The 19,866-nt window shown below is 39.1% G+C and overlaps 1 protein-coding gene across 1 annotated transcript in view; it reads right to left on the minus strand.

Moving 5' to 3' along the window:
* The window catches only part of ZNF407 (zinc finger protein 407), a 364,894-nt gene that overhangs the window by 209,611 nt on the left and 135,417 nt on the right, over positions 1-19,866 (minus strand). Inside the window, 1 exon segment of the mRNA XM_032470454.1 lies at positions 13,983-14,057. Coding sequence (XP_032326345.1) covers positions 13,983-14,057 — 75 coding nt within the window.

Raw genomic sequence — 19,866 nt, forward strand, 5'->3', positions numbered from 1 at the left:
ACTAGAGTTTTATTGTGTTAATGGACACGTGACGACACGAGGGTCAAAGTCCCGTCATGTATGAAGCCCTGCACTTTCACAAACAAAACTCAAATCCCATCAACTCCTGCTCTCCAGCAAAGAAGCTTAGAGGTTTCTACTCACTCTTCCTCTCACGTACAAGTCAATATACAGCAAAACTAGGACCAGGACAACTGAGCCAGAACCGGTGGTTTAGCTCGTCATGTCCACACCTGCCTGCTCCTCTCACGTACAAGTGTGATGTCGGGGACCACCAGGATGCAGGAAAGATCTGTGGTGAACTGGCTACTGAACTGATGCAGAAAGAACTTCTGTTTCAGTAATACTGAGTGCCGTACTGTCTCCACTAAAATAAAATTCATAATATCAAAGTAATTCTAACAGGAATTTTTCCTAGTGCTGTGCCACCAACGGATGAGCAATAACTTCCATAGAGAGGTTCTTCAATATGTTGATTTATAGGTAACAGAGTTAAATGCAACTTTACTTTAAAAAAATCTTTATAGAATAACAAGGAAATACGATGATATAACTTGATTTAAGTCACAAGTGGCTAAATTCGTTTGGCTTCAAATTTATGTTACATACCCAAGTTTACTCTGTGGTCAGCCCCATAGTCTATGGCGGACTCTGACACGTCTTCATGCTAGATTAAAAATATTTCATCTTTGTTCAGTTGATGTATAGTCATTGGGTAGTTTTTCATTATGTAATACTCTCAAGAAAGCTCTTGTTTTATACTTTAAATCCCAACAAATGCTAGCAATACTGATGCCATCATTGAAAACAATGAAAGAAAAAAGTGAAAGTCTATAATTTCTGTAAATTCCACCACTATAAGGTTTATGGCAACATGCTTCAGACTAAAAACGAACTTTCCTTGCTCATTTAAACAAATATACTCAGACTTTTCTATTTTTTCTATCTTTCATCAATAAGCACCTGAAAATGGGGGAGCATTTTTCTTTCATAAACACATTACGTTGTACATAATTTACTACCAGTTACTAAGATTAAAGGTGCTGAGAAGATTATGTACAATACTACAAACAATCACCCATGAAAGACCATAGCTTTACCAGAACACTACGGAATCATAGTTCTTTGTTACCACAGAAGGATGCAATGAAATTACAAATTCTGTACACACAGAACATTTTTTAATTTCCAAAATTTTGGATATGTAGATGACCTAGATCAAGTCTCTCTGAAACTGTTTCCACATCTACGGAATGCAAACGTTCTCTTTAGAATCCAGAATTCTATATTATTCTGCAATAAGCTACCTTGTGTTGGGGCAAATTAAATATAGTAAGCCACTACATTTGCAAGGCATATGAACTGAGACCTTTAGGAAGCAGTGTAGAATAGACCTTCCCTCATAAAAAGGTGGTAGAGTGTTTTTAAAAAATTAAGCAACCCTTTTAGAACCTCAGTGATTCTATAAATATCATCTAAAATCATTAACAAAGCCATGAGTTCTTCCAACAAGGAAAAGATGAACTCTGAGTTCCATCTCAGGACATTATTCCGATAGCCACATCACCTGTCTCCAGGGGCAGGACGGGATGGAGGAGTCCCTAAGGCCTGTGCGGTGACACGACGCACACTTAGCAAGGTCCTCGGCACCACGGCAGAAAGGCAGGGGACGCTCGTGCTGGGAACTGAGAAAAATAACCGTAAAGCCAAGCACGGCCATTTAAAATGGGCCTTCGAGAAGAAGCAATTTATGATTGAAAGTAGCAACTGTCATCTTCGGATGAAAATGCCTCCATCCCCGAGACAGAGCTCTCGGACACTGCCGGGGCCCGACCAGGACTGCTGACCGGCGAGGAGCTCCTGCAGGCCTGGTGAGGGCTCCCGCTGACACATGCCTGCCTCTCTGGAAAGGCGTCATCTCCACCTGCAAGACTTGCCTTGGTCTCCAACCCTTCCCCGCTAAGAACCTCTTCACTCTGAAGAAACGCTTCTCCATGACACACTCGGCCAGGTCCCTCCACGGCCAACCTGGCACTATGCAAAGAAAAACACTGCCTAAAATTTCCAAAACAAACTTTTCTCATAATAAAAGTGATCTAATACCACATGAATCAATAGTTCACTGCTATTATTTCAGATACATTTTTAAAGACCAACGATTTTTTAAAAATTGACATTTTTGTTGAAAGTGAGATGTCTTCTGTTCATAACATTACCAATAAGACAGACATCTCTTCATTTCTCTTTCATTGAATGGAGTACTTTTGATACTAACTAGAGAACTAAATAAAAGGTTCTGAAACTAACTTTCCTTTGTTTCACATCAAGCACATGACCTGGGCCATCTGAATGTGGGAGAGCATGGTCTCACTCCATAGACCTCAAGGCACAAACTGGGCCAAAAATGATCTTTCCTTAACGTTGGTCCATTTGTGGCCCCATCTTATTTTATTTATTCAATGCAATGAACATCTGTGAATTTACCACTGAGCCTGAGAACTAGAACATTACATTCCACACTTTAATTAATCTCAACCTTGTATCTCTAGCAAAAAATGATTACATTCTTAGATTTCTTTCTTTCTTTTCACCAATTCCAGCAGTTGGATCCATTTGATTAAACTGTTTGGGTTTTAAGCACTTCTTCAGAGGCATCAGACACCTACATGACAAGCCGAGCACATCATAAAGACGTGCTTACTGAGATTTGAAGGCTGGGCTCTAACACCAGCTAAGCTCTGAGCTCTGACTCAGTGGTACCTGAGCATGTCAGATTCAAACAGGAATTTCCACAGAAATTTAAATTATGTCTCATCACTTAGGGGTCAACAATCGTATTAAGTATGAAAGCTGCAAAAGTCACTGGCTTCCTGTGCAAGTAAGAGAGCTCTCCATATGAAAGGATGCCCTTTAATCTGCTGCGAAACAGACACCTTCTCCAAGACACAGAGAAGGCGCCCTAACACTGGCGTGGTCTCTGGGACCTCCTTCCTGCTTCACACAGAGCACTTGGTTTCTGCTGGTTTTACAGTTATGTTCTATGTATGTTTTTTTTTCCCTGTTTAATCAAAACAGAAAGCTCAAAAAACTCACTGAAACTGTGAATATGCTCATATACTATTACTGTGAGCACTAATAAACGATAAGCACTGGGCTAATTCCTTTGTTAAAAATTTTCCTGATCTTCAAAATCTCATATAAACAATATTTTTTAAAGAAAAGGCATAAAAGTTTAAAGATCTGGTATCCAGCAACAAGACTGCCACTTTCTAGTTGCCAAATAATATACAGCATATCCATATTACATAATTATAAATATGAAATGAGAAAAAGACATCTGAATACTACAATGTGCTGTGAGAATGAAAGGGGAACTTGTTTAAATTAATGTCAAAGAAAATTAGGACATAATTTAAATAAAAACTCATATATATGTTCTGCTGAATCTGGTGTTTCCCATAATACTTTTCTCCATCAGATTAGCATAAAAGAGACACAGATATTGCTTAGAACTTAGCAACTAAAAATCTCTTTAATATGCTTTAATCTAAAAATAAGCACTTTTTAAATTATAAGATGCTGCATATATTATATATATGCATATATATACATTATATATAATATATATATTATATACATATATATAGACTTTGTATGTATATTTCATACTTGTATAAATTCCTGTCCACTTCTCCATAACCCTGAGAAGTGCAAACAGGTGTCATCCTTGGCCTCACAGATAAGGTGATAAAGCCATGTTGACTCAGGAAGAATGCACTTGAGGTTGACTAAATTAAGAGGCAGGACCATATACAGCTATATATACAACCATGCTAGTTTGTAATACCTTTTTAAAAATGTGACTATAAATCATGTGTTAGACCAGTTAAGAAAAAAGTTCATCTTGGAAAAAAAAATTTCAGTGAAGATTTTAATATTTTAAATCTATCAATATTCACTGAATAGCAATCACCTTCTGAAAAGCTGGGACAGAGAAGGAAAGTTGCCAAGCACACCCTCAAGAAGTTATCTAGTGTGGACGCAAGGCATACATTCACAATAGAATGTGCTAAGCTGTATATCAGTCTTCTTAGTAGTAAGAAGCGATCACACAGAATGGAAATCTGGGGGACGATTATCACAGTGAGACAAAATCTGGACCTTGAAAACGAAACATAGCTGACCCAGGCCCGGAAAACCTGGGGACATAGTTTTTAATGCGACACTGAGTGGATAAACAAAGCAGGTGGAGACAGATTTCACGTTCTCCTGATCCAACTTCTGTATCACACTACCACCCTCTGCCATGTCTAGGAAACCACTGTCCGTGAAAGAAGCAAGAACTGGATTCCATTCAAACTCAATGGAAAGGATTAACTCCCTGGAAAGCAGATCTCTATACTCTCGCCATGTGCTAGTCACAGTTCTAAACAGAATAGGTTTGACTCATATGAGATTGCCAGTATTTGACATTTTTTAAACCTAAGTGTTGATTTCATGTGATTCAACCTTAGGAGGTGTTAATGCCTTAGTAAGTATCAAAAGGCATCACGATTCTTTCGAAAGGGAATGAAGGATCTGCTGAAGTAAAAGACAGTCACTTTGCGGAACATCAGGACTACTAACAGGTCGGCACATGTCACGGGGACCATCAGGTCTGCCTGTCTTCTCTGGGTGCACTGGTGAGCGCGTCACAGCACCAGTGGGGAGGCCCCGTCTGAGGCTCACGATGGATCATACCAGTGACCCAAGGACCATGAACGGGTCGGGGGGGACGATACCAGAGAATACCCCGTGCAAACCCTTGACTCTCCTATCAGAGCTCTGCAGCGTGACGAAACATCATCATCTTGTTTCTCGTCAGTTAAAAGGCATCATCAAATGGCTTTGATCCGACTTTACAAAAACTACTTCAGAAAGGATGGAAGTTTCCTGGAAAATTCCTCAGGAAAAATTTTATTCTTGGACTTTTAGAAGCAACTACCAAGACATCACGAATAAAAAGAACGTCTCACAAGAAGTCAGCACTGTATAATGAGACTGTGAGCAGGCTGGTAATTAAGCATAACTGAAGGCTGCCGTGAACATATAGGCCTTTGTTCTCCTTAATTCCAGCACTGACTGGGAATTAAAGATAAGCGCTTAAGGCATATTTCAGTCAGAGTCCAGAAGCATACGCCCCAGTGCTCTAAATGCAATTTAAGTGAAATAAGAGCACAGCCAAAAATATTCTAGATGCCTGCCAGGGGAAAACACCTATATTTTGCACATTCAACATATCTGATTGATCATATTTAGGATCACCTGTTCATTGACTTTAAAAAGAGTCAAAACAGCAGATATTCTTACATCCAAGATCTGACTGAACTACTAAACTAAATGGTAGCCCCCACCAAAAAAAAAAACAAAAAAACTTAAAAATTAACTGGTCACATTAAACAGCCATGTATGATCGCATACAGAACAATCAGAACATTCACACTAGAAAAGGTATAGTTCACTATCTCTACAGAATTGTCTTATTTCTATGGAAGAATGAAAGAGGAGGCAACAGAACAAAATAGACGTCATTTTAATAAAGATTATCAGTACTAAACCTTACATTTCTGGTCTAAGAACTCTATGAACTAGTACTAGATAACATAATTATAACTTATGCAGTATCATCACAATCTTCTGGGTTTCTATTTTGGGAGATGGATAAAGAAATTTATATATATACATATATATGAGTGCATACACACACACACACACACACACACACACACACACACACACATCCTTTAGTCACCAAGGTTTCATAGGAATATGATGAAAAAAGCAAGATCATTTAGAGCTGGAATAAACAAGAAAGAAACTCAGAGAAGACAGGAGCCTCAGCCTGAAACCTGAAATACAATGGTGATACAGATTCACAGCCGGTAGATGTGGGAAGTTGTATGAGTGTGATGGGGAAGAACAGAAGTACAGAGAAAGGAAGAAACAGGTCCTGGAGCTGGGAAAGAGTGTCTCACAAAGTACAGGCAGACCTCGGAGACACTGGCTTCAGGTCCAGGCCACCGCAGCAAGGCAAGTGTCACAATAAAGTGAGTCACGTGAATTTTCCCCGTTTCCCAGTGCATATAACAGCTACATTTACACCATACTGTAGTCTAGTAAGTGTAGGATAGCATCATGTGTAAAAAAACAACGTTCATACCTTAATTAAGAATACTCTATCACTAAAAGATGCTAAGTAACCATCATCGCAGCCTTCACACTATCAGAGTAACAGCATCAAAGATCACTGATAGCAGACCCCTGTAATAAACAGAGTAAGAGTAAGAAAATCTGAAATATAGTAAGAATCACCAAAACGTGGCAAAGAGACAGGAAGTGAGCGAGTGTTGCTGGGAAAATGGTGCGGATAGACTTGCTTGAAGCACGGTTGCCACAAACCTTCAATTTGTAAAAAGTGCAGTATTTGTGAAGCACAAAGAAACAAGGCATTTCGTGAGACTGGGTGACTGGAAGGCTTGTCTGCGGGGCAGCTCTGCAGCATGCACCAGAGAGGGAGGCCGGAAGCCGGGTGCACAACGTCCTCCAGCGCGGGTTGCTGCGCCAGCACTAGCCCGCCGGGCCTCTGTCCCTGGCGTCCGAGCTCCACGTGGACAGAGGTCCAGTCCCAAAGGAGCTGGGAACCTGGCTGGCCTCACCGTGTGTGCAGAGTAAAAGGTAGAGCAGGCCGAGCGTTCAAGGTTCTTTTGGGCCTGATTCCCACTCAGTTTCCCAGGCTCGCCCTTACCCTTCCCATAAGCCCCCTGAATGAAATACCCCCATGGGGGACGCGGGGGGACCATTTCCTGAACAGGGCACGGCTGGATCCTGGCTCCTCATCTTCTGCCCTCCGCCTCCCCCAGCCCTAAGGCAGCACACACACCTCCCTGTGGCCTCGACTGTGCTCTCTGCAGGGAAGGCTCCCACTCCAAGCTTCACCCCTTCTTCCTGACCACTCACCCTAAAGCATCACCTGGCCCAGACACGCCCTGGAACAGCGCCCTACTGTATTTTCATCAGAGCCTTACAACTAACAAAATTCTCTTTTTTCTCACGTGCATATTATCCCTCTATCCTCAGTCTCAGTCCATCAAGCCCAAACTGAAGGGGCACGAGAACAGAGGCTGTATCGTCCGCAAGCACCAGGCTCCAGCTCAGTCTGGGGACAGCCGTGAGGAGCCGCAGTACACGTCTACTGTGAGGGTCAGCTGATGAACGGACGAGAGGCCTTCATCAGCACCCGCCACGGTATCCCTGAAGCAAGACTAACTGGTCCCTCTTCTAAGACTTTCCTTGGTTTCACTGTGTGGCTCTTCTTTTTACATATTATGGATAACTGCGTAACAACCAGCATCTTCTAAATAACAGGAGTCATAAAATATTCATGTCTATGTAAATGCCTGGGAATAAAACACACAGAGTTGAATACTCAATAAAATGCTAGCTTAAAATTAAACAATGAGAAAAGGCAGAAAACAACCTCATATTTCTGTAACATGTATATTCGTAACACTTAGGCTTCCTCCACTACTAACAAAGAATTTCCCCCTGAAGTAGCAGACGTGGTATTTTATCAGCATAGCTGGGATACACGAGGCACAGCAGTCATTTCTGACGGATCCGGGTACAGAAGTCGCGCGATCCTCCCTTCTTTGGCGGGGGGCGTGGGGGGTGGGCGTACATACCATGTCTGCTCAGCACACTTGAGGAGCGAGCGTTCCTCAAACTAACGGATAATCTTGAGAAACAGAAAGAACCACTGAAGTTGCTCAAAGAAGTGCACTAAACTTTCATGCAACAGGGCAAGGACAATTAAGAAAAAGTCTCATAAAAGGGCGGCACACTGCGTAACACAGTGCCCCAAACCCCAGGGCTGAAGAGATGCGTCCTCCCGGAGCTGACCTACTTCACAGACATTCCCATTGCAAAACTCCCCTTGAATTATGTGCGCTCTGATTTATGTGATGTTGTTAAAAATATACCACTCACATAAAATGGGAATTTCCCATAAGGGAAAAAAAGATGAAACTAGAAATAACAGTAGTAAATAAAATGCATTCCATGAAGTTCACCCGGCTTTCCAGAGATGAATTATAGTTTTAGCACTGAGCTTCCCAGCAGTAAACATAAAGAGGAAAACTCAATTAGACACATGATTTGCTAGTCTTTAAGATCAAAATGACCAGCAGTTTCAGAAAGGCACAACTTTTCCTGGAATAAGGACCAGAAAGAAACTGCCCCCTGCGTCTCACACGGAAGATAGAACATTTGCTCAGGAGCAGCGCCCTGGGCACCGTATCTTTACAATGAAGTAGGAATTTTATAAGGTTACCTCTTAGGTTTAAGTCATTATCATAAAAACTAAGCACAAAATCAGTAAAAATGTTGCTGGAGGAAGACAGCAGAAACAGTGCAGTGAAGGAAAGCAGTTCTCTAGCGATGGGACCGACTGGAGGATAAAACTGGAAGCACACTGAGAAAGGAGCGGAAGAGGGTGTATTCAGAGCAGCAAACTGAATTTCTGACAGATACACAGAGTCCAGACATTCCACACAGCTCTCGACTACACAACTGAAGCAGGAGCAGGGCTGCCATTGCTTCATGGAAGCTGAGGGACCCAATCAAGTTACAAACTCGAAAAGGGGTTTTCTGTCCCCGCAGAGATGAGCCACAAGGACTCTCTGTGACAGGTCCAAGCACCTCCCGAAAAAGTAAACCGGAAACTTCAATAAACAAATGAGGAGCTGACACTTATTTTGCTAACCTTCACCTCGAAAATCCACAAAGTAAGAGAATATACCCATTCCAGTAAGAAAACCCTTGTCATAAAGCAGCCACAGGACGTCTGAACTACCCCCTTACTTTAGAAACACTACCCAGATGCTGACAAGATAACCTCGGTGGAAAATATGTGTACTTACCTCCTTATGTTACTTAATAAATGGTAAGATTAAGCCAGTAAAATATAGAAGGAAATTTTCTAAAAGTAATAGCCCTGGCTTGGATGTGAGTTCCATCTATCTTCCCACATAGAAGTAACCCTTTAGTAGGCTTGCCCAACTTCCTTACAGTAAAACCATGTCAAATAACCATGGGATATTATTTATAACCTGGATACTGTCTGCAGATGGAGAAGTGGGAGAAGACAGAAGACAGGGAGTCCGCAGCTCACACGAAAGCAACGGCAGGTCAGTGAGGTATAATAACCCCCAACTCTTTCAAATCAGCAATCCCAGACAGAGGGAACTGAAAGGTTATTACTCCACTTTGGCTCAACAGAGTCATTTCTTGTATAAATAATTTTTTAAAGCAAGGAGGAGCCCATAGACACTTTTTCCCCCCAAAATTGGGCCTCATAAAAAAAAATCAGTGACCTTGGGAGCAAGAGAGGATCTGAGAGGGAGACCAGTGGGCAGTGCGGGGCACAGGCCTGACGAGCGTCACAGGGACATTGCTCAGAGGTGGCAAGAAGGACGCTCGACACAGGATGAAATTTCCCACGGCTCCCATGAGAATGAGCCACTGTTTCAACAATGAAGTAGAAAACAGTATCCACCTCACAGAAATTCACATGGAGTAAACAGTAAGGAAAACGGCTGATTCTTCAATAAAAGAAAATACCAGCAACAGTAACAACTTGGCCAAAAGGCAGGCCACGTCTTTGCAGCGGACGCTAAGGGGGCAGCAACAGCAGCCGGCCTCATGGTAGGAATAGAATCTCTTCCAACAGGGCAAATTTGAGTCTATTTAAATACATGTAATTCAGAGCTTTTATAAAATGTATTATTCTCTCCTTTAAAAGTAACCTCAGTTTCTAATCAACCCACAGTATCCCTGGTAAAGCTGCAGCAACAACAGTGCGAGTGCGTGCACCTGCACGTGTCCCAGGGACGCCTGGGTCCTGGGCGACGTTTCCGCGCTCGGGAGAACGTGAAGGACAGGAAGCCATGATGATGCTGGCATACAGCTTTAACATATAAACATAAAAGTTGTCACGAAAGGAGACGAGGCAGACACCAGACACCTTACACAATGTCACGTCCTACAGCAACGGCTTACCGCACATACAAGCCCAGTCCTGCCCCCCACACAGAACACGTACCATCTGGTACGTATACAAATGTGGGGAAAAGATTTCATTATCAATCAGCTCCAAGGTACTGTTAAAAGGAAGATGCCTAACCACAAATTTCAAACGTCTGATGAAAAGGAGGAGCCAGCAAAAACCTCAGGGCTCAGGAATCTGAAGGAGGCTGAGGGAAACCCGTTTGCCTGAACAAAAACACTGGCCAGCTTAGAGCCCACCCCCAGGGGCCTGAACACACCCCACAGCTAGACTGACAATGAGGCACTGTCTGAGATGAAAGATAATCGGAAACTCCCCAAAAATTGCTTCACTGAAGAAATACTAAGGTTTTGATCTTAATATTCATTAATAATGTGAAAAAACAAGTACATTATTTAGCTCTTAAGACTCTCTGATGCAGGTACCCAGTTTAAAACTTTTATTGATAAAACTGGTTTGGGGAGCACAGCTGCCCTTCTGAGAAACCACCAGTGTAGACATTTCCTGGTGTCTCCCAGACACCACAAGAGCAATGTATCAGGTCCGAAACTCTGCGCGAATCGTTTCCCCCTCCTCCTATTTACAGTCACTCAAAGCCCAGCTGATTGCCAAGCACTGAAGCCCGAATGCCATCTCTCCCCATTGTAATATGCACCTGGCTTTCACATAAGATGTACTTATTTGGGCTGTTTCAACTGTTGTAATTGTGGATAAGCTGGTTCTCTAGATTACTATTAGCGAATTCAAGGAGTCATAAAGCTACTTCGGCTTACTATATTACAAAGAGAATTACTCATTTAAAATAGGGACTACTTCAGAATGAACTTGCAAATTAACTGGAGTTTATTATTTTGGAATGTGAACCAAATGTGGCTATATTTAGTAGTTTGTATTTAAGTGTATAAGACTTCAGAAACACAGCTATATGCTACCTTAAAATGAGGCTATGCAAACTTAAGGACAAAAATTATGTTCTTACACAAGCCATCACTTCAGGTGTTCAGGGAGTCAAAAAAATCTGAAACTAGTTTTCTGTTGCTAATGACAGTCACACTGACAAAATTTATTAGTTCATCTAACTACAGTGTAAGAATATGAATTTATTTGTAATAAATTATCATTTTTGCATGTATCAGTCAAAGCACAAGGCCTAAATACTTGCAAACAAAATGTATTATTAATTTAATTGTCACAGCCTATTTAGCTAACTTCTCTTACTATTTGCTATAATGTGCAATGCATAAGAGGAAAGAATTAAGTTCAAAACAAAAAAATAAACTGATTATACTGTCCTAAAGAAATTAAAATATAGCAAGCTTGCAAAATTATAGCCAAGGCATTAATGTTTTAAGTAGGTAAGAAAAAATGTTTAATTTAATTTAGACAACAGTTATGCCCAAAGTAAAGGTTGAACATGCTGGTAAAGAGTTTCTTTGTTTCCTAAAACTGTTCAAAGGCGTCAATTCCCTCTCCAAGGAATGGAGGCAGGTGGACTGGAAGAAAGGAGCCTTCGGGCATGTAATGTGCTAGATTTTGCTACTTAAATCTTGGTCTCGTCGAGCTGTGGACCACTGTGGAAATCCTGCTGTGGTGGAAGCCCTGGCATTCCAGCTCAGTCTTTCTGTGCAGGAAGAGGGAATGCGCTACAAGCAGATACCATAAACAAGAGGTCCTCTGAAACATGGAATTTCTAGCAGGAAAAACAATTCAATCTAATGTCCAGGTTAGATGAACTCCACACTAGGACAACTTAGAAGGTAATGGCCCAGCAAATGGGGAGACACTTTCCCATTTGAGATTCACCTCCTGATTTTAGGACAAAAATCACGTTACTGTTGGAGGAAACGCTTACGACACCTCATAGAGGAGAATGTGCAATCTTTCTCATGCCTCTTTTTAGCCTCCGTTTTTGTATTAGGGACTGAAATGAGTGAAAGCAAAAGAGAGTTATCCTGGAATGCAAAGGAAAAGGAAAATGGAAAACCTGAGCACAACTGGAAGTTTCACACTCCTACCATCAGATACAGAAGGTATCTGTATTTTTAAGGTGCTTGGAGGATAAACATATGTATAAGGTAATGACTTTTTCTTTAATATGAAGTAATATGAACAAACACATTCAAATTGCTTAAATTTCTAAATAAAAAGCAAAAATGATACATTTGAATTCAAAGTGTATCCTAGTTATATAGTAGGTAAATATTTTCTTTTTACTAATTAATCGATCTGGATTATTTTCATTCAAATTTATTGTGTGAATAAAACACCCTAAGTATCTATATGTGAAGATTCTCAATGCAAGACAATAAAATCAGGACAAGGAAGAGCAGTAGAATTAGTCAGAAACATAACAATTCTAACACTTATTAGTTATGAGGTACTGAACAAATCCTTGTATATTCCTGAATATCTACCTTTACCTCTGTGATACCAGTCTGATAAGGCACCACTGCTAAGGTCATACAACGGTTAACTGAGATAATGCAAGTGAAAGCAACAAGAATACAGCAATTAAAAATATTTTGCTTCTTTTTTAAAATTTTGTTTGGGGGGTAGGTAATTAGGTATTTATTTATTTGTTTATTTATTTAAATGGAGGTACTAGGAATTGAACCCAGGACCTTGTGCACACTAAGCATGTGCTCTACCACTGAGCTATATACTCTCCCCACAAGAAAATGTTTTGTTTCTTAAAGACTTATGAAACATAACTTTGACAAGTCCCAAATTATAATTTAAATAATACAAAATCTTTTGAATTTCAAGAATGATGCATTCAGGATCTGTTCAACACATAAATTTTGGCTCAGATTGAATGTAACGTTTATAAAGAAAACTATGGAAAACCAAAAGGCAGAAAGTAAGCATATGTAACACCCCAATATTCTGACTCTTCAGTCACGTCCAGACTAAAATGCTAAAGAAAACAACATGCCCTCAATAGAAAAGTCAAGTTAAACACCCTGTGAACATAGACAATATTGGTAAAAGCACTTTAAATTGTTTATAAATTTATTACACATTTACAAATATGGTAGGTGAAGCCCAAGGCTACAAAGTGATAGAACAAACTGCATCATGACCCACAGTTTAAAACAGTATTTAAAACAAAAGTTCCCAGGAGGGTCTGCAGAATTTCAGATACCACCTTAGAGAATTCAGGGCAAGTCAGAAACTACCAGGTCCCTGAAGGAGGTGAGGGTGCTTGCATGAGTGCTGGGTGAGCTGCAGATTTTAACGATTTAAAGTTTCAGAAGTAGCCAGGCTCACCTGGTAGCTGACATCGCTGTATCTCAGTTCACCTAATATAATTAAGTCTACGTGATGAAGCTAATTATGATACAGTAGCAAGAAAAAGGAAAACCTGGCAGTTGATGACACCATAATTGTAGTGTTATTTTTCATGACATGGCAACTGTAGTATTATTTGGGGGATGACATAAGATGTATTTCTTTTTTAATATCAGCAATGTTTAATTCTACAATAAGAATTCAAAAATGTTATTTTAAAACCTCAAAATAAAAATATGCAAAATTCAAATGAAAATGGACAGTTCAGTTTTACATATTTATTTAAGCTCATTCTCATGCATTCTCAGAGATCAATCCCCTCTAATTTAACTCTTCTACTGTTTCAAGGCTGTTTCACAAATTCATAGTCCCTCAAATCGTTTGAAATATTTTTAGATCGAATTTTTTAAAATTAAAAAGGGACATTAAATTTTTATGGGAGACTGGCATAAAATATGATACTCAACAAAAGACTACCATAATGTAAAACATGATGAACTGGCTTGATAAAAATTCTAGGAGTCACCTCACTAAACAAAGCCTAAAATGAAAATATATTTGTTAAGTTTTAAAAATGGACGAAAATTACCTTTCTTTTGGCGTGCCAACTCCATGTTTGCCCAGTAGATGAGTGTTTAAGTGTTTCTTCATTACAAAAGCAACCCTAAAAAAAAAAAAGTAATTATAGACCTAAGCTTGACTCTGCTAGAAATATGTACAAAAGTATTTAAAAACAGACAAGTATATATAGACATAATGTGAAAATGCACATTACAATAGCACTAAGTGCTAAACAGAAAGCTTGCATACAGATTAAATATACTACAATACCTGAAAACCAAAAGAAATAACTGCATTTAAATTGTCTGGCTCATTATCTCACTTGAGTATTGAGTATACAAACAATGACCAAAACAATGACTTCAGTTCTGCAGTCCCTGTCTTCAGTGTCAGTCAGAGAGAGAAAGCCACACCTCAGTGTCACAGTCCCTGCCCCTCGTTGATCCCACACTTCAATCACGAAATGAGTTTGAGAAAATGTCATTTTATTAAATATTTAAGGGACTATAAAAGAGAAAATGAATAGCCTTCATGAAGCTTCCTTAAAACATGGTAATAACTTGAAGAGAGGTTTTTTAAAATGATATAAATGTTTATCGTGTCTGCAGCACACACACAAAAATGTACTTAAGTGCCCAGAAGATATCAATAACTTAAACAAACAAAAAGTATTACCTGACATGCTACCTTATTTTATACACAAATCAGATCACTTAACTCAATTCTGTTGACATAAATATGAAATGGACAGGAATCAGCAGCAGTGCTCAGAGCACCATTCGTCTACCGCATATAGTACAACACAATTTAATTACTTTGTGTTGATTATTTAAAACAATTTAGATCCCATTCAGAAGCATCAGACTAAAATGGCTCTCTTGATAAGCAAAAAAATTAAAATTTACTGTTGTAACTTTCAGTGTAAAAGGGCTTGCAAACATTTTTGTTAATTATGTATTACAGCTGTCCTTCATAAAGTTAATTACTAATAGCTGAAAGGCAACAGAATCTATTTGCATATGTACATGAAAGGCATGACATATGCAAAAATATGATTTTAATTAGCATTCTATGATATGAAGGGCTACAAATCAAATTGGCATGTTATAAGATTCTTAACATTAAACACTGAATTCATCTGGACATGTTTGCACAAATGGGCAATGCGAGACAGTAAAACACTATGGCCTTATGGAGGAGGTGTGTGTCAAAAGCCAAGACCAAAACAATTTCTCAACATGTGAACGCTCCTTTTCACGTCTGGTCTATTTTGGTTATTTTCATAGACTAGGGAACCTCAGTTTTGAAGCTAAAATAATATGTTTGTATTTTCTAATGACTATGACTTCATTATTCAAATAATGCATTTATATACACTGAAAATAACACTCACTCTTTTCTATAAATTAAGTAATAACTATGGACAACACACACTTTACAACTATAAATAATCATACCATCAGTCCACAAAATGCAAAAAGAATTAGTACATATAAAGAAACTGATGATATTAAATACTTAGGAAAAATAACAGGACAAGATATTCTATGTTTGTTTCTGCTTGATTTGAACAAAATAAATATTTTTCATTTCCTTAAAAAAAATACAGTAATAACAGTGTTTAAGTCATAACTTCCCTACTGTCCTCTATTTCCCTATAATTAAAAAAACATAAAGCTAATAGTAAAGAGTAAAGGTTAAGAACCCAGAGTTGCAAAGCACAGCTTATTTATATGACCAAGTATAATTTAAGAGATCTGAGCTTAGAAACCACAGTGCAGTTTTTAAAAGAAAAAAATTGTATTAATTAAAATGTTTCGGGTTTAAAAATTGAAACAGAAATACACTACACAGGGGAGCAAAACTAAAGTACACGGGGAAGAAAAGCTGCTTAATACAACGTTCTTACGTTATCTGCTGAATGTCTATAATACTAAATATTTAGAGGAATAATAAAATTTTTTATTATGGGGAAAAATTTATACTACTAAAACACAGCTCAATTATAGTCATATGCAAAATATGTATTCATCAAAAACCTGACTGAAATTAAATATGAATTCTTTCAATTTGGTCTAGCTACAGTATGAGCAGCATGAGAGTCTCAACACCATCCTCAGTGAAAAAGTGCAGGCCAAGCAAGACTGCCCGAAATAAACCTTCCCGCCTCTGAGGACGATGATACTGCCGGCAACGTGTGACTCCTGAATGTAGCCTACCCGTCACCGCCACCATCACAGTATGAATATTATAACACAATGATCACTTTGGAAAATTCATAATCTAGATACCACCAGAAATAAAACAAAAATAATCCTGAACCTGAACAGCTATACAACCGAAACGCCGAGCTCCCCAGTGAGCACGCAGCACATACACTTGCACTCCGTTTCCACACGTTCAAGGAGACTTACTATGGACCAGCCACGGGCAGGTTCTGCGTGTAAGACGCAAAAGCAGACAGCTTAAGCTGTGTCCTCATGGAGCTTTCAGTCTATAACCTGCAGCTTCTCATGAGGAGGAAGCGGCTCTCACCCTACCAGGCTCCTGCGCGAGTCCCTCTAGTGCATGCGCAGGGACCTACTCTGGGCAAGAACGACCTAGGCACCCGTGGCATGCAGATGAGCAAACATACAGCGTCATCCCATGTACGCATGTGTGTGCCTCTTTGTCTTCTGATATTTACACGTACAAATACACATAAAGAGAAGCAAATACCAGTCAACCTTTAGTTTTAGATTTCTCAGCTTCTTCGTTTTTCTATAATAAGTAAAAATTTTTAAAGCAAAAGATATCATGACGCTTCACATTTTACACAGCATTTTTAACTTTCTCAATGGCTCCTCATAACAGGATAAGTAGCGCTGCGTTATCAGCTCAACCTGAAAGAAGAGGGAATTGAGGCTCAGAGAAGATAAGTGACTTTGACTTTTTCAAGAAAATGTGGCAAAGGAGCTGAAAATGCAAAAGTAGGATTCATGCCTGGTGACCTTTATCCGCAGCTCTTTCCACCATTCCCATCTCCTGACTAATCAAAGATTATACTCTCATGGAAAACAAGAAAAAGGAAAAAGGAAATACTTCAAAAGTAAAAGTATTCACAAATAAAATCATTATAATATATTAAATACTTATCTAAGTGAGTATGAATCTTTCTAAACTAATGAGTAAAAAAGGAAGTAGCTGAAATAGGACATAGATTTTTTTTTAATTCACTGAGATTAGAAAAGTCCTTATATATATATTTAAAAAGAAAATATTTATCATATGATGATGATACAAACTAAAAATTAAAGACCTGTGACACAGGTCAGACAAAAACAATGTACAATCAGTTAACAAGAATAAATATGCTTAAAAATAAATATAAAGATGCTGATTGTTGTTAAAACAACAGCCGGCTGAGATAGACTGCATTGGTTTTATTATAAACAAAACCAAGATAAAAGACATTTTACTCTCAGTGTCAGAAATCAAGATCACGCCAATATTAGTGTGATAATGTAAAATATGCTGTACAATATTTTACAAATCTAAATGAAGTATTAAATCTTCATTTACATAACATGTAAAATGAAATATATTATACATCATCGTACACATTTGTACGCAGCTTCCATTATACTGTTTAACCATGACTTCACAAAAAAATATTTTCATCCACTTCTCTTACCTATAAATGAGCGCACTAACTTAAAGGAACACAGAAAAATCTTAAGTTCAAATGAATTCAAATATGTCAAAAAATTTGCCATGTAAATAAAGGAAATATCTACAATTAAATGGTATTTGTTTATTCCGAAATTCAAAAGTTATCAGGTATCAAATGATACTTAAAAATTACACTTCTCAATGACATTCTTCAAATCATTGTTGGCCAAACCATGTGTATCTTTCCTTGTTTCTCTAGCATGCGACGGTACAATGTCTCAGAATGCTTATCGCCTTTTTGGTTATAATCATCACACAGAACTCACTATTTCCATGTTTGAAATGTTTACCCATGTAATTTTATATAAAGAAACTCCCTTCAAAAACAAATCATCAACATTCCAACATTTAAAATTACCTAAAACCCTTTACTACTTTAAAATTATAATCATTATTTTCCTGAATGGTTTTGCTTCTCCATGAAAATAAATGATACTATATTTATTGAAAATCCTCATGAAGAAACAAAACTTGAAAAATTTTTGTTCATTCACAAAAAACAAAAACTTTTCTAAGTGTCACACTTGTCGGGAGAGTAAGCAATCTGTGTCCAAAAACTAGCAGTGAGCTTTCAGATTTTATAAAATGTTAGCCACAACAATCAGAAATATTCTCCCAAGAAACTGTGAGTGGCCCAAACACAAATACACACTCATGCACCATTTCTTGCACTACCCAAAAGAGGAAGGGGAGACGTTCAGCAAATTATTACTTCTTTTTTCCTAGAGTTAAATTTGCCATTAATGTAATTATTAGTGTTGCCAGATTATAAATATTATACCCCAAAGACATTAATCTTACATTAACCACATTCTTCATAATAATGAAAGCCGTCACATATTAGGGTTTCTTTTGTTTTGTATTTGTGTTTGTTTGTAGAGAGGGAGACTGCCAACCTCTGTTCTGAGCCCTTTATACCCACAACTGATGTAACCCTTAGAACAACAACAGACAGATGAGAAGTATGAGGTGCACACACGGCTAGCGGATGGCGGAGTCCAGATTTGACCCAGGATGTGTGATCAGAGCCCACCTACAGCACTTGATCACTGATTCGTTGTCGCTCTTCATCTTATAAATTATAATTCAGGTATCAGGCCTTATTTCAGGTGTCTGCCGCATTTGTTTACATTTTGCACTAAAAAGTCACCTGCCAAAATAAGTGAGGAAATTAACAATGAAGGCGTATTTTACTTCTGAGTTCAAGAAACAACACAGTAAGCAGGATATCTAAAAATGCTGAAATCAAGAGTCAAAAACTACATCTCATGTAGGCTCAAATGAACAGTGACTTGACCTCGGGTCAGTTCATAACAATGAAATGTTAGACAGAATGAAATTATTGACACCTGAGCTGTGGAAAAAAATACAATGAATTAAGTAAACAACTGTATCAGTGATAATATAGAACAAGCATTGCCATGACCAAGAAGGGGAAGGAAACACAACGTTAGACATGTTAGAATGGCGACAGGTTATAAGGAAGGAAGGGTGAGACGGAAGACACGGATTGCGAGCTACACCCACTGAACGCTCTCCCAAGGAGCTCACTCAGAAGCGCCCTTCACCTGGAGCCATCCCACTCTTCTGAAGGTGGCAAAACAAGGGCAGGACCTTCTGTTCCTGTAAGGTAGTAACCTGAGAAAGGAAAGTGCCACGTGGTCAACAGAAATTAAAACACACACAGCACCCCGAGGGGAAAAGTGCAGCCCAAGGCCTGGGGTGTGCCAGACCCGGGCTGAGTCCGGCTGTATGTAGCCTGACCGCATGAGACTGCCACCTCCCCCGGGCTGCTGTGAAGATGCCACTACAGGCAGCGTGGCCGGGCTTCCGGGAGTGCCAGGAGCCCAGTGAGCCCGCAGGAGCTGCCACCTGACCTCACAGGGATGATGAAGAGGAGGACTCCCAACCAGAACAGGGGTAAGAGGAGGGAGGACACAGCACAGGTCTGCACGGGTTAGCGGGGCTCCCTGAATCCCTGAGTCATCCTTCCACTGACACAGAGACTTCCTCTTCTATGCAAGGAGGAAAATAAAAACGAATACACCATTGTGGCGAGGGAATAACATATGCCAAATACAGTAATAAATGTTTAGCAGGGGTTATCAAATATACGGCATTGCTAACCTCAATTTCCAAATAAAAATTCAGGGTAAGTGGCATTAAATATAGCAACAAAATATTTCTATAAATAGTACAGA

This window comes from Camelus ferus, chromosome 30 (genome assembly GCF_009834535.1).
Source record: "Camelus ferus isolate YT-003-E chromosome 30, BCGSAC_Cfer_1.0, whole genome shotgun sequence".
Lineage (NCBI taxonomy): Eukaryota > Metazoa > Chordata > Mammalia > Artiodactyla > Camelidae > Camelus > Camelus ferus.